We start from the raw sequence: 26,573 nt of genomic DNA, 5'->3' as shown, positions 1-26,573 counted from the left end.
GCCAGCTGAAAGTGATGGAGGAAGTAATGGGGTCAGAAGTTTGAAGAAAGTGGAGACAGGAAGGAAGGGAAACAAATATTTCCATTAGCATTGAGATCCAACAAAAAATGTATTACTTTTAAAATCAGAGAAACAATATTATTTTAAAAAGCTGGAGTAACTATACTCATTATTTTGAGTTTCATGGTAAAATATACATGCTTACTTTCACCACAATCTTAAACATTAGAAATGATTTAAGATTCCATTTCAAAATAAAAAGTGCTTTAGTTACCTCTTTAATAAGTTAACCTTTCCTTGTTTTAAAAGCAACTTATTGGAAGTAAAAAATAAAATAAGAAATTAAAAAAGGACATTTACAAATTTTAGGAAAATATCACATTTTCTTCCTACAAATTTTTCATCAATTTTTTTTTGTAAGCATCTAATAGTTTCATACCCTGCCTCATAAACCTTGCATGGCACCTCCTTAAATAGAGAACAAAGTCCAAACTGTGTAGCTTCTTTTAAATTTTTTTCTCCAATTCTACAAACAATTGAACACCAATTCAGAATTAAATGGTTTATTCCATGTTACATCGTAAGTTAATCAAGCTGATCAACTTGTCTATTCAAAAGAATCAACTGGAGCTTGTTATACAGATTTTGAGGCCCTGCTCCACATCAACAGGATCAGAATCTCCAGGAGAGGGGCCTGGAAATCTCTATTTTAAACAAGTGCCCCCAGTGATTCAGCAAACTTGGGAAACTGCCCTTAACTTTCCCTCAGTTCTGTGCTTCATGCATACGGGCCCACTAGTCATTCCCTGAATAGGCCGGAACCCACTTCCACCTCCTGAATTTAAGCCTGGCAGACAGACCTCTCTCCCTGTTCTAGAATCCATCATCCACGTAACCTTGAGCAAATGACCTCCACAAGCTTCACTTTCCTTATCTGTAAATTCAGAAAATGGTACTTACTTCACAGGACTGTTTGGAATCTAATGAGTTAATGCATGTAAAATACCTAGCACATAAAGCATCAATAAAACAGCTATTTTATCTCATTTACTCACACAGTTCTCTTATTGTGGAATGATACTTACCCAAAATTCATTTGTTGAAATACTACACCTTTCTTCAAGATCCAATTCAAACAGCACCTTTTCCCAAAAGCCCTCCTAGACACATCTCCTACCTCAGTAAGAATTCCTTTTTCTACTCTTTCCTCATAATCTATCCCATAAAATTAGGTTATAACTAATATCAGTCTGTCTTATATCTAAATTAAATAGGAATACATCTATCATTGCCACCAAATGACAATCTCCTGGAGAACCTGACTGGGTCTTTTTTTTTTTTTTTTCTCTTCAGTCTTTCACTTGTCACAAGGTTGAACTGGAGCAAAAAATGCCACATGAAAGGATACCTGCTAGGACGTTAGCTATATCCCTGAGTTACGTTAACTCCCTTGGCTAATTTACTTCCATGTGTTAGTTAAATGGATAAAAGTGAGCAACAACAAAATTTACCACCTCGCTTTATCTTTCATCAAAGAAGAAATAATAGCAATCATTTTTATCCTTATTTTAATTTTCAGGTTGTAGTATCAATTAGTCATATTTCTAAATTTACATATCATATTTCTACTAACCTTACTAATATTTAATAAGCTTAGATATTTTCGAAAGGATGAAGAAAGGAAAGGAATAGGATGCCATTTTCAGGGCCTTTATAAGAATATTCTGTATGTTTCATAATTAGCAATTGCAAGAAGATTTAAGAGATTTAGACTGGGGTATATTTTCATTTTCTCTTTTCCACTACAAAATGACCAGCCATCTTCTGAAGCCCAAATATGTTTAATTTAATGCATATGAGACTTGACATCCTTATTTCCATAGATTACCATCTTGATTAGGCAAACAATACAATTCTGACATAAAATACACCAGATAAGGACATAATTAAATATTTAGTATCGTTAGCAGGTTCAGGAGCTCTTTCTCTAGTAGTAATAGAAGCTAGCAATGAGAAGTAAATGAAAATAGGGCCACATGAGGTCATATTCATTAAAAATTTAAACTACAAGGTAAAAATTATGTAAGAGTTTTGTTAGAAATTAATATTGCCTTAATTGTGAACACAGAAATAATAATACTTTATGAACTATGTGGTAATAATGACAGCCATAATTATTTTTAAAATATGAATAAATAACTTGGTAGACCAACAAAATAGCATTTTAGAAAGTGAGACTTTATTATGTAGAAGATTTCAAATTTCAGAGTTGATATATCAAAATAACATTTCAGCAATCCTAAATGTACAGAATTGCATTATGGTCTAAAATTCTCATTTCCCTCTATAGAAGTTGAATTACTTGTTAAAATGCATACAACTTACCTGCAATAAGACCATATATTCCACATTTGAATAGTAATGGAATACAGATGAGAATCCAGAAGCACAAGTGAGACTAAAATAGATGGCACAAAGCTCAAGCCCAAAACCCAATTCATTTACTCCTATTTCTTTTCATTTTATATCTTCATTTACAAATTATAACAAATTTGGCAAGCTGTTCTACCACTATAGATCAATAGCTGCCAATCGGAAGGAAAGAAGGCTCCCTTAAAACAGGAATACAACAACCCTGGAAATTGTTGATGGCTGACAATCTGCTGATGAAGAGGAAAGTAGAAAACAAAAGGCAGACATGAGAATTAACAAAAAAACATAGTTTATAAATGACTGCCAAATGCCCTAAGTAGCACCTAAAACAAAAAAATTCACAGCATTGTTGAATCCTACAATAATTTGACATTGACTGTTAAAAATACTTGATAATCTGTAAGTGCCATGCATTCTCCAGTCAGGGGATCCAAGTTCTCATCCTGATTTTGGCACCAATAACCAAGTGGAAGTGGACAAAGTCGGTTTCCTCATCTGAAGGCAGCAATAAGAATCTCTGCCTACTCTATAGGGTTGCTGAAAATCAAATGAGATAACCCTTGAAATCTAATGCCTTATACCTTAAGAAACAGAGCAGTGTGTACTTTATACTATATTTTCAAAAGCTGTTTTTTTAATTATTCATTTTAGTTTTTATTTTTAGATCTTAAAAAGATATTACATACTCTTTTACTAACAGGAATATTACTTAATTGGGCATAGCCCCTGAGAATTCTGGATAGTTGCGGTATTTTGAATTTGCATATTTTCACCTTTGGTAAGAGTATGAAATTTGGGTTGTCAAAAATTTTGAGAATCACCTCTAGTTCACTCTCTCCATTGGCTTAGGGGTCAAAAAACCAGCACTCTAGCCTGGACCAGCACCATTCATTAGCTATTAGGCCTTGGGCAAAGTCACCAGGCTGAATCTTCTCAGAATCTTTAGGAACTATCATTTTGTGTTTTGTTTTAGTTTTTTATTATAGAACAGTTGTTACCATAATCCCTTATATTTGACAGAACTTTAGTTTTATAAAGCACTTCCATATCATCAGAAATTCACACCAACACCTTGTGAGGTGGGTATTATCCCTTTATATTACAGAAAGAACAGGGGAAAATACAAATAAGTTAAAAGTCTTGCCAAGTCACACAACTACTGTGCAACAGAAAATTCGGACTCCAAGGAAATGATTAATTTGCAATAGCATTGTGCATATGTTTTTTTTTAAAAAATTGCAAAATACTGAGTATTAATAGTATTGTTTGGTTATTTCTTATAATCAAGATGACACAAAAATAACTTAAGTAACTGAGAAATACAATACTGATGCTTTTCCTTGACTCAGACAACTTATGTGTAACTTTTTTCAAAAAGCAGAATAGTTAAATTTATTTTGCTGAGCTATTGTTATTTTACAATTGACATTTTGAAGTTAGCACCTCATGCAGAGAAAAGTTTGCAACTTTGCTTTAATTTTGGTTTGGCTGAAGTATCTTTTTCAAAAGCACAGCAATTTAATGCTTTACATTTTAAAAACCATATTTGCAATGGAAAATATACAAGTAATTTAAAAAAAGGACACACTCACAAGACTTACCCTTTAAAGTAAGATGTTAAAATAAAACAGTCTGTTATTTTCTCTTAATAACATGGCTACTAGTCTCTTGAATGCAATTGCCAAAATTTTGTATATAATTTACAATGGATGTTTTAAAGGAAAAACATAAAAGTTTTGTAACAGTAATACTTTTTAAATAGGCCACATGCATTGATATAGTTCATGAGAACTATGATAAGTACAAGAATGATTTAAGGGTTATCAAATCTCCCTAATTTCTATAATATTATGCCTAAACAAATCTGTATATATACAAGCAAAAGACATTTGATTAGATGTGAACTTGTGTGAAATACAGATGCATTAAATTAAAGAGAAACCTCTACAGATGTCTAAGTTTTTTAAGTGCCTGTTTGAAAACATTAAATAATAAATAACCACTAATAAGAGTAATGCATTGCAGTAGCAAAAAGATTTTCGTATAATGTTAAAAAGAAAGCACTGTTAGCCATGATACTGACAAACACATTTATAGTTCCAGATTCCATTGGTTCCTCCAGCATATGGGAGAAGTTATTTGTAATTCAGATAAAGTAGCTTTTCATTGTAATACTGAGCAGGTTATTCTAGAAATATTCCACTACTTCCGAAATAATCACCTCAGTCTTGATGACTATAGCTTAAACATATTCTTTTGCCTGGTTTATTCGGACAGGTTTGTGCTTTGGATCTGAAACCCTAAAGTGTTCATCAGTTTGAAATTTTTTGGCACTTGACATTTAAAACATGAGAAATATAAAGAAATTCTGTTGCAGCAAGGTCTTAAGCTTTTAAAATTAGCACCTCTCCCGGCTTTACAACAAAGTCATGCTGTGAATGAGTTTTTAGTTAATGCTTCTTGGGATTTATTCCTGGACTATAATTTTATCAAATGCAGGGGGAATTGTCTTTGGGAATTTAGCAGAATATCCTTTTCACCGCTCGTTTAATAATATTTTATTTTATATGGCAGGGGCTCTTTGGGGGTTGGGGGAAACCAGCTGCAGAAAATTGCAGGTTTCAGAAGACAGCTCTGAAATCGCAGACACCCAATTTCTCCCTTGCACACTGTCTTTCTTTTTTACTCACACTTCCAATAGAACAGGATTTCTACAGCTCATATGGTTTTGTACAAAGACTTAAAAGGGCCACTTGAAACGTTTACAGATGAGAGGGCTCACATAAACCTCCCCCTGACAGATATTTACTAAGCGCCACTTACTCTTTCTCGCCACAAACGTATTCAAGAGACACTTTAGATATATTTCTAAGAGTTCTTTTTCCCTACAACGTCTTATGAAGGCCAGGCCTTCCTAGAACTAAAGCAGCATTAACTGCTTGGTATTTCATCCATCCTCTCTTAAAATTGAAAGACAATTTGCTCTTCATGTGGACTATTTCCTTCCCTTCTATAAACCCATCACTGTAACCACAGGATTTAATATTTGTTAGTCTATTTTGCATAAAGGATAAGGTTGGACGAAAGTACCAGCAGTGAAAATTAATGCACTAGCAGCTTACAGAAAGTTAGGGTTCTCATTCTTCCTAGAGAAACTCTTAAATTTCCTTTGTGCAGTTTTTGGCGTGTGGGCGCAAGCGCATGCGCGCGCGTGTGTGGGAGGGGGGTGGGGTAGAATTAGATTTGTTAGAAAAGAAGCTCTTTTCCATTCCAGTCACAACTAAAGTTCAAACAAAACTCTTAGCTTGCTGGAAGAAGCCTGGAGGTGTTAAGGGACAGCTTCGCTTAATCTTTCTTTCTCTTCTTCCTAAGGTAGCGTTTTCCGGAGGAGATGGGTGACCGGGACCCGCGCGGGGCCAGTCTCGGCAGCGGGACAGGGTGGATCTCTGGCACCCGATTCTGGAAAGGGTGGGGTGCAGGTCCCAACGGCCCTTCGTGGCCAGCGCCGCACTAAGGCGAATCCCAAGTCAGATGCTTCCAGAAAGACCCCAGAAAGAAAAGCGGCCCCTCCCTCGCCAACATTCCCGGGGCAAGAGGGCGGTCTCGCCCCGCGTCCCGGGGCCCTGCACTGACCTGTGTAACAGGACACGCTGCACTGAGTCCAGGTCCTCCAGGCTGCGGGGGGCAGGTTTGGGGATGCTGGACCTGCCCACCTGAAACATGCCCACTGGAGACTCGCTACAGGGGCGGACGACAGGTCACCCAGGTCCCAGCCCCGGCTCCCGCCGAACCGTCTGGCCCCCGCACAGCTCCGGCCGCCGCGGTGAACCTGGAGGTGCCAGCCTCCGACGCGCGGAAGCCAAGGGCTGAAGGCGGTGGTGTCAGCGACGGCGGCCCCTCCTTCGCCCGCGTGCTCCCCTGCCGGTCTCGGAGCCCGGCGCACTGGCGGGCGGCGCGGCCACTCCTCGCTGTGGGAGCCCGGGGCAGGTGGGGGCTCTGTGGGCCGCCAGCCCCACCAGGGCTCGCGAAGTCCAGGCTGCCCGGTCTTCCACGTCTGGGTTTCTCCGGTGTCTTCCACTGGCCCAACACACAGCCCGTCTCCGGCGCTGGGCGCGAGCCGTCGAGCGCCTCCGGACCCCGCCGCCTGGCGCTGCCCTCTTTCGCCGCCTAGTGCGGGATGCAGCTCTTCACCCTCCCTTCCAGGACAGCGAGGCCGCCTTGGCCAGGGACACCCGCGTCCAGGCGCCGCCCCCAGTGTAGGAACTACCACCTGCAGCTTCTAGCGCTGCAAACAAGGGAGGAGTGGAGGAAACTCTCAAGGGCCTCTGAGGCTCTGGCTGCTCTGTGGAAGACCCGAAAACGAGTGGGGAAGAGGCAAGGTAGTTGTCTGTTCTTGGTGGGAGTTTTAATTCAGCCTAAAGAAGCCATATACATTCATCCGTCCGTGCAAATGTGTATTACCACTTGCTATGTGCCAGGCCGAGTTCTAGTCCTTGGAGGTACAAGAGTGAATAAAAGGTGGACTCTGACTTGTCTAGTGTGGCTTTATTCTCTTTTGGGGGGATTTATTTGCTTTAAAATATACTTGACCCCAGGAGACAGTCTCTACTCTAGGGCATTAGGTATTTCAGTGAACTATTCTATGGCCTGTGGTCAAAGAGAAGACAAAATTGGCTTGGTGGTTTTTCCATCGTGGGAAAAGTGACGCGTGTGTGACTTCCTACTGTAGACTGTCCCTAAGTCAGAACCGGCCAGAATGGTAAGGGGAACCACTGAAGGAGAATAAATGGAGAAACTGGAGCGTAATAGTTTAAAATGTGAGCTACCATAGGTTATAGATTACAGATTAATGATAAATGGTAATAGATTAACTTTAAACTTTAGGGTAATTAGCTGGGACTTGGCTACTACTGTAGGACCTCTAAATGTCATTATCTGCAGATCTTTTCTCTTAGGTCCATTTCTCCAATCAGGGATGTCTTTCTGGCTGCCAAGTGGGTTAAGAGGGTGAATGATGGAGGTCCCATCTCTTAGCATATAGACTTATACTTAATTCCTCTCTTTTCAGTAAGTTGCCTTACCCCTGGTCTACACTGTACCTGTGTTCTTGAGTCTACTGCATCAAGAATCTGAAAATGTTCATGTCTTTTGATTCAGAAATTAACCCCAAGAAAATGATAAAAAGTGAGGGTCGTGATGTTCATTGCAGTACATTATTACAGCAAAAATATGAAAGGTATAAATGTCCCAAATTAATATAACTACCTACGTAGATTAAAGTTCATTCATACAGTGATCTAATATATATTTATTAAAAGGAAGTTTAAATAAAATGCTTAATGGCATAAGAAAAATATTTATGACTTAAACTTTAGTAAATATTCAGGAGACAAAATTGTATATTCAGTTTTTTGTTGCTATATAAAAATTGGGAAATTGATTGGATGGACACGCACCAAATCTTAAAAATGATTATATCTGGAAGTAAAATTATGAATGTTTTTTTCTTGTAGTTTTCCGTGTTACATTTTTTACAATAAATATATATATATATTTAATCAGCATGTATTCAATCCATTGTGGGAATGTGAATGTGTGAAAAGAATGATTTATAGTCCTACTTGGGAGGCTGAAGTGGGAGGATACCTTGAGCCTAGAAATTCAAAACCACCCTAGGCAACATAGCAAGATCCCCCTCTCTTAAAAACAAAAAACAAAACAAAATCCAGATTGATTTGAAGAATAGTTGGTGGCAACTGAATTTGTGGGTAATAATTTCCAATTATTATCGATTTCAGATTACCATTCTCAGATATACATAAGTGGTTTTGCAAAATATTTTATCATTTAAGGGTACAAGGGTAGCCTACATTTTAAAAAAGGACCATTACAAATCTTTTATATAGAGAATAGTTATTTTGTAAATCAGATATTTGCTATTTTTTTTTACTATAATAATTTATCTTTTGTTTGAAACTACTACATAAGTTTTCCGTCTGACTTCAGATTTTGTGAAAAGTCCATGTTCTCACTTGCAAGTGGGAGCTAAACATGCTGTACTCATGGACATAAAAATGGCAGCAATAGACCCTGGGGACTACTAGATGGGGAAAGGAGGGAGGGGAGCAAGGGTTGAAAAACTAACTGTTGGGTACTATGCTCAGTACCTGGGTGGTGGGATCATTCTTATCCCAACCCTCAGCATCAGGTAATATACCCAGGTAACAAACTTGCACATGTACCCACTGAATGTAAAATAACAGTCGAAAAAGAAGTCAGTAGTAAACATTAAAAATGTTTTGTGTGAAAAGTTTATGATGTTATAAACCGCTATTCAATTACGTGTTCAAAATAAATCTTCATTTACATACGTTTTCTTAAAGTAGGATTTATCTATAGCTACTTGTGGGCAAGAAAATATTCTATACTTTCAAATTTATTCTAGACAATGACAACTTATATCTCATAACAGAATAATTCATTTAACATGGAAACTTTTACCACTTAAAGATTCTCACCATGTTTTTATGTTTGTATATTAATTGGATTGTTTCAATCATACTTTCCTTATAGCAACTTATAAGGAAAATAAGATAAAATATTTGCAACATGTATTTTGAGATGAACAACCTTTACAGAGGGAGAGGTTGATGATGCAAAAGAAAAACGAGATCATTGGTACTGCCAAGTCCCAGAGTTAGGAGAAAATGGTATATTAGTGCACAACTGGAGGTCTCGCCTTGGACTAGAAGAGGCACACTTCATTATTATTATTACCATAATTTTCTGCATTTCATAGTAGAGATTTTTAAATAAAAATTGACAGCTACCAGAGAAATCAGGACAGAGCCATACCTTTTCACTAATTTTAGGTGTCCTTATCCTTTCTGACCTTTATCAATAATGGTTTCCATAATGATTTTTAGACTTTTGCCTTAGAGAAATAAATACCTTTATAAAAAAGAAAAAACCCACCCTAGTTTTAGGCTCATGGAATATTGGTACTATTTTTTAATGCATCATGAATTAACTGATCTCCTCTAATAGATTCTAAAGCTTTTTGAGGTCAAATGATGTCAAGAGGCTTTAGAATCTATTAGGTAGTACATGATTTGACCTCAAGCATCCATATATGTTGAGTGACTGCATCCTGGATCATGCTTGCTTCTGAAGGTGAAATCCTGGGTCAACTCAATATTGACTTGAAGTTTGAGAGAGCTGTTTTCACTGGCTCGCTACAGGATTCTATACTTGACCTAGTTCTATTTGATAATTTAATTAATGACTTTAATGAAAATAGGGAAAGTATGCTTGCCAAAATTGCAGTGGATGAAAAATTGGAAATGTGTTGGCTCTTACAAAATTTCTGGAGTCTGGAAACCCTAACTCAAAAAGGAAAAGCTTTGTGTGTGTATTTTTGCACATATTTAAAAAATAATTATAATAGATCAGGAAAGGAAAACAAGCAGGCTTAGCAGCCATTCAAGCATAAAAGATGCAGGCAAATTATTGAATTGCAATATGAACAGTGTTAAAGTGGCTACCATCGTACACTACTCAAGTACCATATAAATTTCTGTCTTCTGTGTACCAGATTTTAACAAACACATTGTTGCTAGGGGAGTGGATTAGGATCCATCAAACCCACCAATCTGTCATAAATCTCCTGTTTTTACTTTCTTCTGTGGTCCATCACCCTCTTGGAAATACTTGAGCATTGCTACATGAAAGGTGGTTAGGAAAAAACTCATTCAGTAGCATTGTCCAAGAATTCTTGACACATCATTTTTTTCTTTTTTATACATTAAGGGGTATGTGTGCAGTTTTGTTACATGGATATACTGTGTAGTGGTGAAATCTGGGCTTTTAGTGAACCTATGAACCAAATAGGGAACATTGTACCCAATAGGTCATTTTTCAATCCTCACTCCTCTCCCACTCTTCCTGCTTTTGGAATCCCTGGTGTCTATTATTCTCCTCTCTATGTCCATGTGTACCTGATATGGTTTGGCTCTGTGTTCCCACCAAAATCTCATGTTGAATTGTAATCCCCAATGTTGGGGGAGGGACTTGATGGGAGGTGATTGCATCATGAGGTTGGATTTCCCTTTTGCTGTCCTCATAATTGTGAGTTCTCATGAGATCTGGTTGTTTGAACGTGTGTAGCACTTACCCCTTCACTCTCTCTCTCTTGCCAGCCATGTGAAGACCTTGCCTGATTCCCCTTTGCCCTCCACCATGATTGTAAGTTTCCTGAAGCCTCCTCCTCAGAAGAAGCCTACACAGCCTGCAGAACTGTGAAGTGATTAAACCTCTTTTCTTTATAAGTTACCCAGCCTCAGGTATGTCTTTATAGCAGTGTGAGAACAGACTAATACAGTATCCATCCCTTAGCTCCCACTTATAAGTGAGAAGTTGTGGTATTTGATTTTCTGTTTCTGAGTTACTTCACTTAGGATAATGGCCTTCAGCTCTACCCATATTTCTGCAAAACACATAATTTCATTTTTTATGGCTGCATAGTATTCCATGGTGTATATATACCACATTTTCTTTATTTAATCATCCATTGATTAACACTTAGGTTGATTCCATGGTTTTGCTATTGTGAATAGTGCTGTGATAAAGATTTGAGTCCAAGTATCTTTTTGATATAATGATTTCATTTTTTAAAATAGATATCTACAAGTGGAATTGCTGGATTGAATTATAATTCTATTTTTAGTTCTGTGAGAAATTTCCATACTGTTTTCCACAGAGATTTTACTAATGTACATTTTCAACAATAGTGTAAAAGTATTCCCTTTTCCCCACATCCTTTCCAATATCTATTGGTTTTTTTTTTGGATTTTTTAATAATAGAAATTTCTGGCACATCTTTAAATTTTTTTTCTCTTTTTCAAACTTCTGTCTCTAGGTATACATGGCAAGCAGGGGCCAGATTATACACACTGCCTTAAAGATTATGGTCTTTATCCTCAGTGCAACAAAATAAAGTCATTGAAGAGTTTTAAGTAGAGGACTGACATGATGACATGGTGAGCTATTTTAAAAAATTCACCCTGGTTTGCTCTATGAAGAATGGATAGCCAAGAATGAGTCTTAGTTGTTGTTGTCATTGCCTTTAGAATGGAGTGAGTCTTGAAGGACAGCAATATTTAATGGCAGGATAGAAGAATATATGCCTGGAAAGGACACACAGAAGTGGCCAGAGAAAGAAAGGACTTAAATCACGGAAGCAAAGGGAACTTAATATTTCCGCTGGAAAGTCAAGGGTGATGAAGCCTGAAATATGTCCTTTGAAGTTAGGCACAAGAAGTTCATTAGTGAGTGCTGATTGTATGGAGTAGTGGTGGTGGGGAGATGTATTGAGACAGCTGGGAGAGTGAGTTGGAGGGGAGGAAGTGCAGGCAAAGAGCAGAAATAGCTCTTCTGCAAAGTTTGCATCAGAAGAGAATTAGTTATGGGTTAACATGGTGTTAAGGCAGATTTCTTCCTTCCTTCTTCTATTCTTCCCTCCCTTACCTTATTATAATGTCAGAGGCTTGAGTAAGGTTAAAATAACTGTGAGGATAATCTATTAAATAACTGAGAGGAAGAGGCTGAGCATAAAAGGAAGAAAAATGAGTTGTCTTACAGAGAAGAGGGGATACTGCTCTCTGGTATCCTGTGGACAACAAATCAGGGCAGGTGTGAAGGTTTGTAAGTTAAATGGTTGAAGATGGAGTCTTCTAGTCAGGGGGCATTATGGGTTGGTTCATGTCCCCTCAAAATATACATGGCAATCCTAACCCCTGGTACCTGGATGTGACTGTATTTGGAGGAGTATCTTTGCAGATGTAATCAAGTTAAGATGAGGTCACACTGAATTAGGGTGGGTCCTAATCCAATATAACTGGTGTCCTTATGAGAGAGGAGAAGAGAGACATACACACACACACAGAGGAAAGTCAATGGGAAGGCACAGAAAGACAGTGACATAAGACAGCAGAGGAAGAGATCAGAGTGATTCATCTATAAGCCAAGGAATGCCAATGATTGCTGCCAGCACCAGAGGCAAGGAGCAGGCATGCGACACATTGTTCCCAAGAACCTTCAGAGAGAGCATGGCCCTTTCATCACCTTGATTTAGGGCTTCTAGCCTCCAGAATTGTGAAAAGATAAATTTCTGTCATTTTGTGCCACCTAGTTTGTATTAATTTGGTATGACAACCCTAGGAAACTAAGACAGCTGGATTCTATTTTTGGGTGTGTAAAATGGGAGACAAGATCATCTGCTAAATATGAGAGGGCAAGTAGGGGATGGAGGTTTGAAAACAGCATGGAAAAGATCACGCTGATGTAGTGAGAGGAAGACAGGGCTGACCAGTGTAATAAATGTAAAGAACTTGTCTGGCATGTTCAGGGCACTGGTCAGCAGGATTTCTAAAATGGCCCCCAAAAGACATTCTACCCTAATCCTCAGAACCTGAGAATGGGCTGAGGTATCAATCCTGTAATGATCTGATATTATATGGCACAGTTGATGTTAAGATGGGGAGATTATCTGGGTGGGAAAGATCTAATTGCATGAGCCCCGAAGAGCAGAGAGCTTTCTCCAGCTGATGGCAAAAGAGGAAGTTAGAGAGATGCTCTTGAGAAGAACTCTGTGGGGCGTTGCTGATTTGCAGATGGAGGGACAGCCTCTAGAAGCAGAGAGTGGCCCCTGGCTGACTGCTGGCAAGGGTACCTCAATCCTACAACTACAAGGAACTAAATTCTGCCAACAGCTTGGATAAGCTTGGAAGAAGATTTTTCCACAGATCCTTCAGATAAGAGGTTAGTCCTGCTGAATCTTTGGTTTTGCCATGTAAAACCATAAACAGAGAACCATGTTGAGCTTGCCTGGACTTCTGGCCTACAATATGTTGAGCTAGTAAATGAGTGTGTTTAAGACTGCTAAGTTTGTGGCAATTTTTTAAATGTAGCAATGGAAAACTGATACAGGGTATTTTCAGGAATGGTGATGGCCAATGGACTATGAACAATTCCACCCAGTAGGCCCTGTGGATGGAAATAATCTCTAGCAGTGCTTGGCAGCTCTGATGCAGACATAATTTACAAGACACCATATTATTCTGACTATAGTTCTTTTGCATTTTTTGGTTCCTCTTCTCCCAAACTCTAAAGGTTGGAGCTCTCACCAGAAGTCATATATCTAGTAATTGCCTTCAAACATCTTAAAGGCCACCATGTGGAACAGAGATTGTCTTATTCAGTATATATTCTGAAGTTAGAATTAGGACAAGTAGACTTTATATGAGGGCAGATTTATACTTACTATATAATGCAAGTTGGGCTTTTTGAGAAGCTGACTCTGAGATAGAGATTTCCATATAGGAAGTTTATTGATCACAATAAACTTAGGATCAATAACTATAGGGGAGTGAAGGAAGGACTGGGCAGAGGGAGCTGTTGAATGGTAACGCAGGCTTAACAAAGACCTCAGCTGACCCCATGTGCTTCAGATGAGATGGTCCCTCAGAGTTGTTCTGAGTTGAAGCAAGAGGGAAAGGTCCTTGTAACCTCTTAACCAGTCATTTAAACTAGAAAAGAGGCATAACCTTGGGCAAGGTAATTATCTTCAGCTGAAGGAAGTTATTGGTGAGGAACTCAGCTGAGAATCACAGCTGTCAACATTCCCAGCTGGGTGGAAGAATGAATGCTTGCCTCCTAAAGGCGGGGATGAAAGGGGCGGAGATCAATGTGCTCCACAGCATCTAACACGATGTAAAAGAAGACACACCAGTGTGATGGGGCTCTATGTCACTAAAGGGGTTCATCAGTAGAGGTTGCAGGACCCCTGGCAAGGATGTTGCACTAGTGGAATCTAGTATTGAACAGAAAAATGAAGTGGAGTGTGAGTCCTTAGAGAATTTCTGAAATTCTTTTTATTCTCTGGCATTTCCAGTGGCTGCAGGTGTCCATTCCAACACTGGCTCACTCTTGCAGCTTTAATGTAGTGACCATTTATGAGCTCTCTGCCCTAGGAAGAAGATATAGCATGAGTCAAAGTATGGAATGATATATTAATACTTGACTACCCTTGACACATTGGATTTAATTGTGTTCTTCTACCCTCAGGACAGTACATATGTAGTCAGGAAAGTTCTCCAGGTGGCCTTGGACTGGCCCAGTTCTCCCTCCTTTCTCACATGTAGTTCTCAAGAATAATTGTAGAATGTGCTAGGAATGCAGTAGCCTGAGATAAGGAGGAATTGGCCACAACGGCTCAGTCAGCCCTAGAAACAGAATGCCCTCCAACACTTTAGCCCAGTGCGTCCTGTAGCTGCCAGGGTATAAAACCCAGAATGGGCTGCTTCCTGGGGTCCTTCAGCTGCATTTTAAGTGGGGCACATGGAGATGAGACTCCATCAGCCTTGGGTAGCTTTCTTGAGTCTTGGGGGACTGGCTCATCGTGAATCCTAGGCTTTTGTTGTCCTTTGCTGACTATCTGTGAGTAATAAATCTGCTTCATGTAACTTCTTTTTTTTTTTTTTTTTTTGAGATGGAGTCTCACTCTGTCACCCAGGCTGGAGTGCAGTGGTGCGATCTCGGTTCACTGCAGCCTGCACTCCTGGGTTCAAGTGATTCTCCTGCCTCAGCCTCCTGAGTAGCTGGGATTACAGGCATGTGCTACCACACCCAGCTAATTTTTGTATTTTTAGTAGAGATGGGATTTCGCCATGTTGGCCAGGCTGATCTCAAACTCCTGACCTCAGGTGATCTGCCCATCTCGGCCTCTCAAAGTGCTGGGATTACAGGCAGGAGCCACTGCACTCGACCTGCATGTACCTTCTTAACATGTGTGAGTGTTTTGTCTCACTGGACTCCCACAAGTAGTACAGGTGCAGCCCGGGATGCAGTGGGCTGAAATAATAACTAGTGCACAGTGAAACTGCTTTGCACATAGGAGGTCTAGATTTTTAAAATTATAGAAATATCTTAATCTAGTCATTACTCCTTTAGAAAGAGTAACTTTCTTCAGTTTTTATAGTTGGCAGAGCAGGCTTCTCTATTTCTATTTACACATCGTTATTTAGGAGGAGTCTTTTAGCTTAAAAATGGGTTACAGCTATTATCAATTATCTATAAAAAGTTTTGTTTTTTAGTTAGGTTCAGCCTTCTGAAGAATTTGAGAATCCATCATTGCACTGGAAAATGGAACAAAAAGTCGACTTCAAAGGACCTTGCCCACAAAAGACACCAGAATGGTGGGTCATCTGGCAGGGGGAGGCTGGAATATGTGGGAGGTGAGGTAGGGGCTGAGAAGGAATACGGAAGACAGAGCTTCTGGGTACACACCAGCCTGTGTAATGTAGACGGGAAAGAAATGTTTTTTACCTGCTGAACTCTGTGCTCATGATAGGATTCTGATAAGACTGTTCTTTTTGGTAATGTTCTATATGTGTATACTCTTCCAGACATTGAGAGGCATAACAGCAGGGTTATAACAATTTAGCATTTCTGACTTTTCCTCATGCATATTATTTATTTAATAAATATTTAATGAATATTATTAAATGCAAATCACTATATCATCCATTAAAAATGCTTTTAATGTCCTATGTCACTTGGTTCTTGTTCTATCTTCCTAACCAGATGAGGCATCTTGTTAGATTTTTGGCATCCTCCAGGGTTAGGGATCTTGGCCACTTTCTCAGGAGTTAGTTTTCAACTCTGATGTACCAAGCTCTACCCTGTCTCAGGCTGTCCCACTGCTGTCACTCTAGAACATAGCAGGAGCATTTATACCACCACCATCTGATACCCAATTGATAAACTCTTGCCATTTCCTGGACCCCTGAATGCATATTCAGGTGTTTTCATCCTTAGCATTGAATAATAATATGTGTGTGGAGTGACAGATAAATAGGATGATAGGCAGATATGTAGATAAACTTTTATTTGCTTGGGGCAGGGCGCGGTGGCTCATGCCTGTAATCCCAGCACTTTGGGAGGCCGAGGCAGGTGGATCACTTGAGATCAGGAATGAGACCAACCTGGTCAACATGGTGAAACCCCGTCTCTACTAAAAATACAAAAACTAGCCAGGCATGGTGGCATATACCTGTCATCCCAGCTACTCGGGAGGCTGAGGCGGGAGAATCACTTGAACCTGGGAGGTGGAGGTTGCAGTGAGCAGAGATCGCGCCATTGCACTTCAGCCTGAGTGACAAGGTGAGACTGCGCCTCAAAAAAATAAAAAGTTTTATTTGCTTGGATCCAAATGCTTTCGGTATGCAAACCCTTACAACAAAATAGGTGGAAAGGGCTCTTTCCTTGCTCTATTCTCTCTGGGGCCTGGCATAGGCCTCCCTCTTCAGGAGCTGGAAATTCGTTAAATGGCATAGAGCACCAGCGGTGAAACCTCTGACTTCTTCATTTGAAAGATACAACTCAGTCTTAGAGTACGGGAGTGTGTTTTGAACATTCAAGTAGATGCTGTGTGTTTGTGTGAGCTGCTAACAGTAATGCTGTCTCATAATGCATGGTATCACCCTTCACTCTCCTTTTAATGGCATCACACGGATGAAAGGTAAGCATAAGAATGTGTAAGAACCTGTGTAGGAGGTAGGAATAGACAGTGAAATGCTACAAAGACGCGGTGCCTTTGTTAAGTGTCTTTTATTCTGTCGTGGTCCAGATATAATTAATGACACAATGAAGTTGTAAAAATAAGGATGGTGTGTTCACATAACTGATAATTAAGGAAGTGAGAGGAAACCTAAGAGGAGATAAGGCAGTGGTTGCACAAAAAATCAGTGTTCTGACCTTTAATGGACTAAAGGGAATTTGGTAACTTTAAGCAAATGCCTTCTGTAGGGGAAAGACAGCACAATTTATTCAAAGTTATCGTGTCTGGCTCATATATTAATTTTGGGGGCATATATGAATAAGGATGCACAGAAACAATAGACATAATTTGTTTTATCATTCAAAAAGCCTTTCACAAAATTTTCCATCAATGTTGCAATGGGAAAAGATGAAGCGGGTAGACAATTTAAAAGGTGTAAAAAGTCTTAGAGACATAAAATGAAAAGTCTCTGGGAATAGAATTGTGATCAATAGAGGCCTCCAAAAGGAAAGGTAGAACTGGATGGGTTTAACAACTTATAAATACTGGAAAGTCGGAATAGGCAGTGACATACTTGAAGATATTGCTTGTTGCTAAGCTATTTTGGGAGTTTTAATGACTATGGAATAAACTGGTAACTACATGAATAGACAAAAAAGGCATATTAATTTCAGTGATTGAAAATATATGAAAAATTAATCCAAATTAGATTTATCTATGTGTTATCAGTTATGGACCAGGTGAAAGACCTGAAAATCAGTTAAGGTGTAATCTCAGTGTGGACAGCCTAGAAATTCAAGATTTTAAACAAAATGTTGATACAAAATAAAGGTTATCATCTACCCTAGGTCAAAGTCATGTGCTCTGATAGCAAAATTCCATGCATAGTTTTAATAGACTCCATAATAAGATAATAAGAAAATAGGAAAATGTTTACAAAGAGGTAATTTAAATGATCCTAAAAATGGGTGGGCTGAACGTTTGTAAGAGATCAGGAATACAGGTTGGAAAGATGACCAGGGAATGTGATTTATTAATTTTTTCTCAACTTTTTTATTTTGAAAAATTGCCAACCCTCAAAGAAGTTGAAATGAACATCTATATGCCCTTCACCTAGAATTCATCAATGAGCATTTTTTACATTCATAATCTCCGTTTTTCCAAATTCTTTGAAAATAAGTTGCGGAGGTCACATTGTTTTTTCCCTAATACTTTAGCATCTGTTTCCAAAGAAAAAAGACATTCTGTTATTTAACCACAATATTATTATCACAATATGACTGACACATTAGTGTTATCTAATAATAAATGGTCCACATTTTCAGATTTCCAAATTTTTCAATAATATTTTAGTTATTTTTTTAAAAAAACTAGAAGCCAATCAATAATTATTTGTGCATTAAGTTGTCATGTCTCTTTAATCTTTCATTTTAAACATACTACCAGTCCTTTTTTTTCCTGGTTTTGGTATTGACATCTATGAAAAGTCTAGGCCAGTTGTTTTGTAGAATAGGCCACAATTTGGATTTTTAAAAATATATATATATACTGGGTCTCTGTCACCCAGGTTGGAGTGCAGTGACGCGATCTCGACTTGCTGCACCGTTGCCTCCCAGGCTGAAGCAAGCCTCTCACCTCAGCCTCCCCAGTAGCTGGGACTATAGACATGTGCCACCACACCCAGCTAATTTATTTTTCATTTTTATTAGAGATGGGGTTTCGCCATGTTGCCAAGTCTGGCCTTGTACTGCTGGGCTCAAGCGATCTACCTTGCTTTCCACAGTGCTGGGATTACAGATGTGAGCCACCATGCCTGGCCCATGATGTGGATTTATCTTATAGTTTCCTTATGACTGTATCAGGTTAAACATGTTTTAATATGAATAATACGTAGGTGATATTGCTTTCAATGCATCCCTCCAGGTTGCATATAATGTCAACTTGCCTCATCATTGGTAATGATGAGTTTAAGTACTTGGTTAAGGTGGTGTCTGCTAGATTTCTCCACTGTAATAGTAACTTTTCCCATTTGTAATCAATAAACAATCTTTGGAGTGATGTTTGGAGTCTGTGTTCCTCAATAACTTTTTAACCAAGAGTTTTGGTGTCCATGGAAGATTCACACCTATTTTCTCATTCTCTCATTGCTTTTATATTATTAGCTGGCATTCTTTTAAGGATGAACTCCCTCTACCTTTTTAAAGGATCACTGTTGCCTTGCAGATTCTTTTTCTATTTAATGTGTTAAAATCCATTCCATAGTTATTCTTTTTGATGCTTAAATTGTTCTGACTCCAGTGGTCCTTTGAACATCTCCATCAATTTTTCAGGATTCTTTTGCTTTCCGACACAATACAATATTTCAAATTCACCTTGAACTTTCCTTGCTCCAAATTTGTAATCAACTGTTTATCAAAGAAATTCATTAAAAATTATTTATGTATTTATTTAAAAGTAAGGAGTGGTATTTAGACACCAAGATCTGGGTGTTGGGAGAGAGACAATTCTGTGCAGATCTCTCACATTTCTGTGCACCTTGTGAGGGAGGGAGTCCCAACTCTTTGTTCTGGACTCCTTTTTCCAGGGTGTTTGTGAAGTGAACAGCCTTGGAAGATAGAGATAATGTCTTTCTCCAGAACAAAGGCCAGGTTTGTTTACTGTCCAGTGTAATCAAGATAATGTCTCTCTCTGGGGCAAATGTCAGACAGCCTTCCCATTCTACAAGATTTGGCTAAGTTCAGGGTTTCTTTCCTATAACAGAACCCATTGCGTGTGCAGACGTCACTTGGTTCTTTTCATGTTGCTCTGTGGGAATTGAGGTTGGAGAACAGGAGCAAATGCTGATACTCTGGGAACTCTATTTCCATGAATAATAAAGTCCTTTGTTGCTGACCCAGGAGTTTCTTGTGTTCTGCTGGCATTCATGAAACTGGCAGGCTAGCTTGTCAGGTTTCAAGTAGGATAAAATCTCAGACTCTGTATGGTTCTTGACACTGGAGAATGGGTGTGTTTACTGCTACTGATGTGTCATTGCTTCCATGCCTTTTCAATGGAGAAAACTAGGAATATATTTTAAAAAAATCACAAGTTGATACTAACAACTCCTATTTCAAAACAATGCCATTAAGTTCTTCCTCTCCTTCCCCTAATCCATATTTACATCTCCCTTCTCCAACAGAGAGAGCCCCAGTTCCTAAGAATATCAATATATTCACACAATTGCTCTTTCCTGCATTTCATATAAATTGGGATTAGAATTATTATGCTAAAGTCATTATAAGTTCAGTAGTTGTTTGCAGTTTTTTTTGTCCTTACAGTATATCACACTGAAGATGCAGTCACATTACTGTACTATAAAGATACTTCAATTCTCTTTTTTTTCTGATTATGTTACCAATTTGGTATTGTTCTGACTCCAGTGTTCCTTTGAACATCTCCATCAATTTTTCAGGATTCTTTTGCTTTCCAACACAATACAATATTTCAAATTCACCTTGAACTTTCCTTGCTCAAAATTTATAATCAACTGTTAATCAAAGAAATTCATTTTAAAAATTATTTGTGTATTTATTTAAAAGTAAGGGGTGGTATTTAGACACCAAGATCTGGGTGTTGGGAGAGAGACAATTCTGTGCAGGTCTCTCACATTTCTGTGCACCTTGTGAGTGAGGGAGTCCCAGCTCTTTGTTCAATTTTAGACCTGCATAATACTGCATCTTGTTTATTCAACCAGGTTCCTATGCATGGGCATTTTGATCGTTCCTAATATTTTACTATTATCAGTAATGCCATGTTGAATAACCTTTTGTTTTGGGTGAGGTATACCTTCAGGGTAAATTCCTAGAAGTAAAAATGCTGGAACAAAGAATAAATGCACATGCAATTTGCTAATACCCTCCTAATAGATTACATCATTTTGTAGTGCCATGTAAAAAGTTTGAGAGTGCCCTGTTCATTTCTCCTTAATGGTGTGTATGGAAAAGCTCCTGAATTTTTGCCTATCTGAAACGTGAAAAATTGTGTTAGTATTTGGCATTTCTAATTATATGTGAAATTATGCATCTTTTCATGTGGGGGGAAATCGGTGTGATTGTTATACATATGCATATGTCAAAGCTCATCAAGTTAAATATTTTAAATGTGTGCCACTTATTGTATGTCAATTATAGCTAAATAACACTTTTTTTAGTTTAAAAAATTAAGGAGTGAAAAGAGACTAAAACCCCAAAAGAAAAATGAAAAGACAGGAGCAGGCAGTTAAAAAAGAGACAGATAAATAAATACTCTTTAATGATATGCCTTAAAATTATGGCATAAATTTAAATTTTTAAAAAATTTCTTTCTGTGAAACTTAACAGGAAAATTACAGTGTATGCCGTCTCAACCCAAGATAACCAAACACTTTTCACAGATAGAAAAAAGATCATTTGAATAATATAAATATAAGTAATAAAAACAACTTGAAAGTAAATAAACAGGTCATACATAAAATGTAACATGATGAAGATTTATTATATTCTCCAAAGGAGGAAGAAATGGCTTGATAGTGGGTGGCGAAGGAGGAGGTGGGGGGTTGGGGAGTCATTCTTTGAAAGGTGCATTCTTTTTTTCTGCATGATCTTCATCAATTTTTTTGACTTTAGGGAGATCACAATTATTTGCACTCAAATTACACTTAAAAATAAAGTTTATAGGCCGGGCGCGGTGGCTCATGCCTGTAATTCCAGCACTTTGGGAGGCCGAGGCGGGCGGATCACGAGGTCAGGAGATCCCAGACCATCCTGGCTAACATGGTGAAACCCCGTGCAGTTCCAGCTACTCGGGAGGCTGAGGCAGGACAATGGCGTGAACCCGCGAGGCGGAACTTGCAGTGAGCCGAGATCGCGCCACTGCACTCCAGCCTGGGCGACGGTGCGAGACTCCGTCTCAAAATAAATAAATAAATAAATAATAAATAAATAATAAATAAAGTTTATAACAGTTAAGACCGCCTTCAAAGAAAAATACAGGGTAGACATTACAGTGCTTTGAAACACACGGAAATAGCTAATGTGTAGCGCAAACTGCAGAGCATAGATCTGTTGGCATAGGTCCACACAGAAAAATATTTTTGGACCATCCAAACGTGGAACTCAATTCGAATTTGCTCCATTTTGAAATTTCCTGACTAGAAATGTATTGAGTAAAATGGTGACTGTCTTTTCCTAAAATCGTAATATTGAAATACCAGTTTTTACAGTAAATCTACTTAGCATGTTTTTTGGGGAAAGGTAATTATAACAAGAAAAAAAAAAAAACCCAGATAATGTGAAAGGCAGTATAACTTTTCAAGAGGCGTGATGGTAAAAATGTCATTGAAATCAACAATCAGTATATAAACTGAGCTTGTATTTCAATGCTGCTATTCTAATGGATAAGAAAAGCTGAAATTATCATGTCTAAGTAAGTAGTTTACTTTGGTAGAGGTACTGATGATTCATCAAATATACTGCTCTTGTAGACACTAAACACTTCTAAGTCTGGTTATCACATGCTTTCTTTCATGTTTTAACTCAGAACCTTGATTTATGCTTTCCATTGTTTTTGGATAAAATCCAAATTTCCTGATTCTGTTGAAAGAGCCTTCACAATTTGGTTCTCACAAATCTCTTCAGGTCTTTTATTTTCACCCTTCCTCTAGAGCTCTGTGTTTTAGCTATGTTGAAATGCTTTTACCTTCTAGAATTTGACCTACTTTATCTCACCCAAAGGCCTTTTAAAACCTGTTTGCTCACATTAAACACCCTACCTTTTATCCTGATTTGATGGTTACACAATATATACATGTATCTAAATATCGTGTGGTACCCTATAACTATGTAAAATTATTATATGTCAATAAAAATAAAATAAACATAAAAACCCCAACCCTGCCTTTTGTTCTTTGCCTCATTCTCTCTTACTGAGGAGTCCCAGCTTAAATTTCAATTCTTTGGAAGGTCTTCCGTGTCCCCAGATTAGGTTAGCCCTTAGGTTCCCTTGCTGGGTGCTTCCACAGTACTGTGTATTTCCTTAATTACAATAGCTTTTATTATAATGCTTGCTTCATTGAATGCCTTCTGAACTTTCAAGGGCAGGTACTATGAATGTCTTATTTATTCCTGTCTCTTCAGCATATAGCAAGATCTCTGTAAGTATTTCTTGGATGGATGAATAAATAAAAATGTATACGAACTATGCCATTAAATATACACTTTTAATATACCGTTGTCAACTCTGTCAGTTAAAAATTGGGGGCTTTTAACCCTATCATTAACATTTTTATTACAAAAATATATTTATATTTATCTGTTTCTATTTCCCTGCAATGAGAAGGACAGAATTCTGAAGCATAGACACAGAATAAATAATGCCTCCTTGCTGTTACAATTTACTTGGAAAAAGCATGTCTACTTTATAAACATTGTTATTTTTATCCTATACTTTCTGATTGGCACAGGACAGATATTAAAAATATTATACTTTATAACCTGAAACATGTTTTTTAAACTTAATTTTTTTTTGCTTTTTAAATATATGTATTTTCAGAAACTCATTGCTTGCTAACTGAAACCTGTTTTAAAGCAATACATTTTCTATAGAGAAGGTATTTTGGATAAAAAGAATGATGACGTAGCAAGTTAGCGATTTGGGAGAGCATTTTAAGTAGTTCAATTTGTTTAAGTATTGAATATGAAATTTAAATCACATTTTACTCTTTCCTTTAAAAGTATACAGATGTTTAAAACAATATTATTAAAAACTTTATTTTAGATATTTAACAATATTGGAATTGGTTGCTTTATATTAACATTACAGTTTTAGCTAGTCCATGGTATTTGGAAAAAAATCAGGTTTACAATGGTGATAAATATAATGCAAAAGTCTTAAAATGATTTAAAATGATGACTTCGGAGTTGTGAAATAATCAGCCTAAGCCTGTATTAAATTAAGAAGTTTCCTCTTTTAGTTTTGAAAAGCAAAAGGGCTCCACCTGGTGTTGAATGAAACTATAGACTTTTTAAAATGATTTGATGATTTTACATTTTCTAAAAATTGAAATTCAAAATGCTTTTCTCGATTTTCTGTTTATAGTAATGCTATTGATATTGTTCCCAAATTACACGGACTTAGTTCTTTTATGAAGTAATTAATGTATGTCTGATAAAAAATGTTTCCTTTAACATTTTAAAAGATTTTAGAGAAACTTCTCTCATGCACCTTCCCTTCATCCTATCTTTGGCAGGCATGAAAATGCATCTCACAGACAGAGCACCCAGCTGCTGTGCTTTGAAGTCAGCCACACCTCCCATTCATTGCTGTTACCAATGGACTGACTGAATGCTGTGGCGATACTGAGGCCGTCTTAGTCCTGGAAGACAGGTGGGGCTCCTTTGTCCACCGCTTAGGCTGGAGTACTTCCCCATGGCTTTGACAAACAATCCTTAGACTGCAGAGTAGTGTAGGCTTCTTCCATTCAACCTTCTCTCCCTCATCCTGGGGTCAGACTTGGATGCAGTCCGACAGCTGTCCCAGCCTTTCCTAGCTCCTTCTTTATTTCTTTTTACACAGGCATTTCCCACTATTAAAATCCTGACATATTTAATCCTGTCTTTGTATCTGTTTCTCTGAGGTCCTGGGCTAACACAATTTCCCTTCTGGAACTTTTATGAAAAATGAGCAAGTGGAGACATTGATCTTATTTTCTAATATCTGGGTGATCTACTATTTGGTTCTTATGCATTAAATTAGATTTTGAAATCTTAAACTCAGGTCCGGGTCTCTTCGAGCTTTGCTAATTAGTGCATGGTGTGGAAAAGTTCATGTGTCCTAGGGAACCACTTGACACTTTGATGCTCCATGGCATCAAAGCATGAAGAATGAAATAAAATGGTATAATTATTTTGTATTTTAACTATAAGATCTCAAAGGATGTTATAGTTAAAATTCAAAATAATTATACTATTTACATGATATAACTATATACCATATAAGGTATAAAGGCTCTCTGTGATCCTTTAATTCTCCAGGATCTCGGAGAAACAGATGCAAAGACAGGATTAATAAATATAAATAAATTTATATAATAAAAATATTAAAGATAGGGTCAAAAGCCTCCAATTTTTAACTGATAGAGTTGACCAAAGTATATTAAAATAATATACTTAATTACTTAATTTAGTCAGCATGTTATTGTTTGCACTAGTCACAAGGGCTTTTGGACAAGAGTGATGATAAATCAATGCAAATCCAACATCGCTTCTAGAAAAATGCCTTCTCATGCCTGTAATTCCAGCACTTTGGGAAGCTGAGGTGGGTGGATAACCTGAGGTCGGGAGTTCGAGACCAGCCTGACCAACATGGAGAAACCTCATCTCTACTAAAAATACAAAATTAGCCAGGTGTGGTGGTGCATGCCTGTAATCCCAGCTACTCGGGAGGCTGAGGCAGGAGAATCACTTGAACCTGGGAGGCGGAGGTTGTGGTGAGCCGAGATCGTGCCATTGCACTCCAGCCTGGGCAACAAGAGCAAAACTCCATCTAAAAAAAAAAAAAATTTTTTTTTACCGATGAAGAGAAGGACTTTAATGTCACTTTTTACCCACACAACGAATCATATTTAGTGTTATTTTTCAATATTAAGTGCTGTTGATGATGCAAATGCGTATTCAGATTTGTTGGCTCTCATTGAAATGGGATATACATTATTGGAGTATCCTAGGGAATAATCAACTATGTGAAGTGAAAGACACTTCAGTTCCTGATAGAAAGGCAATAAGCACCAGTAACTTGTGATTTCTGGAAACCGCCCAGGGATCTTGTGTCATTCCATGTGCTTGGTTTGCTTCTATCTCACTGATATTTACACTAAGAGGTTAATGCAACTCTAGGAAAATAAAACTTCAGATTACTTTGTAGTATAAGAGAATGGAAAGAAACCATAGCCTGGGAGGTAGAATATCTGCATTTGAGTCTTGGCTTCACTTACCTTGGGTAAGCCACTTACCTTCGTTAAACTTCCCTTTCCTTATCTGTAAGATGGGGCTATAATTCTCTGACTCCCATTCACATGGTCATAAGGCTTAAATGAAATAACCCACTTGAGAACACTCAGTAAACTAAAGCACATTGCATTTTTAAGGTTTATATAATCATAGTTTAATTGTATTTCTAATAAAATTATCTGCTAAAAATGTAAGTAGGTATTCTGATCTTTCATAGGAATTTTGACATTTATAGTACATGTAAAGATATTTAAGTAAAAATTTTCTGAAACAACTATTTAAATAAAGAAATATGTTTTAAAATAGATCTTATTTTGCTTTGCTTCTTTCATGTAAAATACATAGATTATTTACTAATAAAGACAAATATTATAACTTAGCTACCTTTTGGTAGGTTAAAAATGGAAACAAAACTAAGTGTAAATTTGAATTGCATGAAAGATCTGGAGAGACAGAGAGGTTAATTCTCTCCCTTCAATTTTTGAGGCAGTGGTGGAGGA

At 37.8% G+C, this 26,573-nt stretch overlaps 1 protein-coding gene and 1 long non-coding RNA gene across 3 annotated transcripts in view; one reads left to right on the top strand and one right to left on the bottom strand.

The window, feature by feature from the left end:
• The window catches only part of INTU (inturned planar cell polarity protein), a 97,709-nt gene extending 90,832 nt beyond the window's left edge, over positions 1–6,877 (bottom strand). Inside the window, exon 1 of the mRNA XM_034959116.3 lies at positions 6,067–6,877. Within this exon, the coding sequence (XP_034815007.2) occupies positions 6,067–6,155 (89 nt within the window). The 5' untranslated portion in view covers positions 6,156–6,877. The remainder of the gene's footprint in view (positions 1–6,066) is intronic.
• Positions 1,161–26,337, top strand: LOC117980060 (uncharacterized). Of its 2 annotated transcripts, XR_004671187.3 has the most exons (6): positions 1,161–5,805; positions 10,632–10,775; positions 11,351–11,471; positions 13,104–13,251; positions 15,585–15,686; positions 24,315–26,337. It is a non-coding gene; the product is annotated as an uncharacterized LOC117980060 (long non-coding RNA). The 2 variants fall into 2 exon arrangements; XR_004671188.3 differs by lacking the exon at positions 13,104–13,251.
• The last annotated feature ends 236 nt before the right edge of the window (positions 26,338–26,573 follow it).

This window comes from Pan paniscus, chromosome 3 (assembly GCF_029289425.2).
Source record: "Pan paniscus chromosome 3, NHGRI_mPanPan1-v2.0_pri, whole genome shotgun sequence".
NCBI lineage: Eukaryota > Metazoa > Chordata > Mammalia > Primates > Hominidae > Pan > Pan paniscus.
Note: the sequence above shows the minus strand (reverse complement) of the source record. Positions and strands in the feature narration are given on the sequence as shown.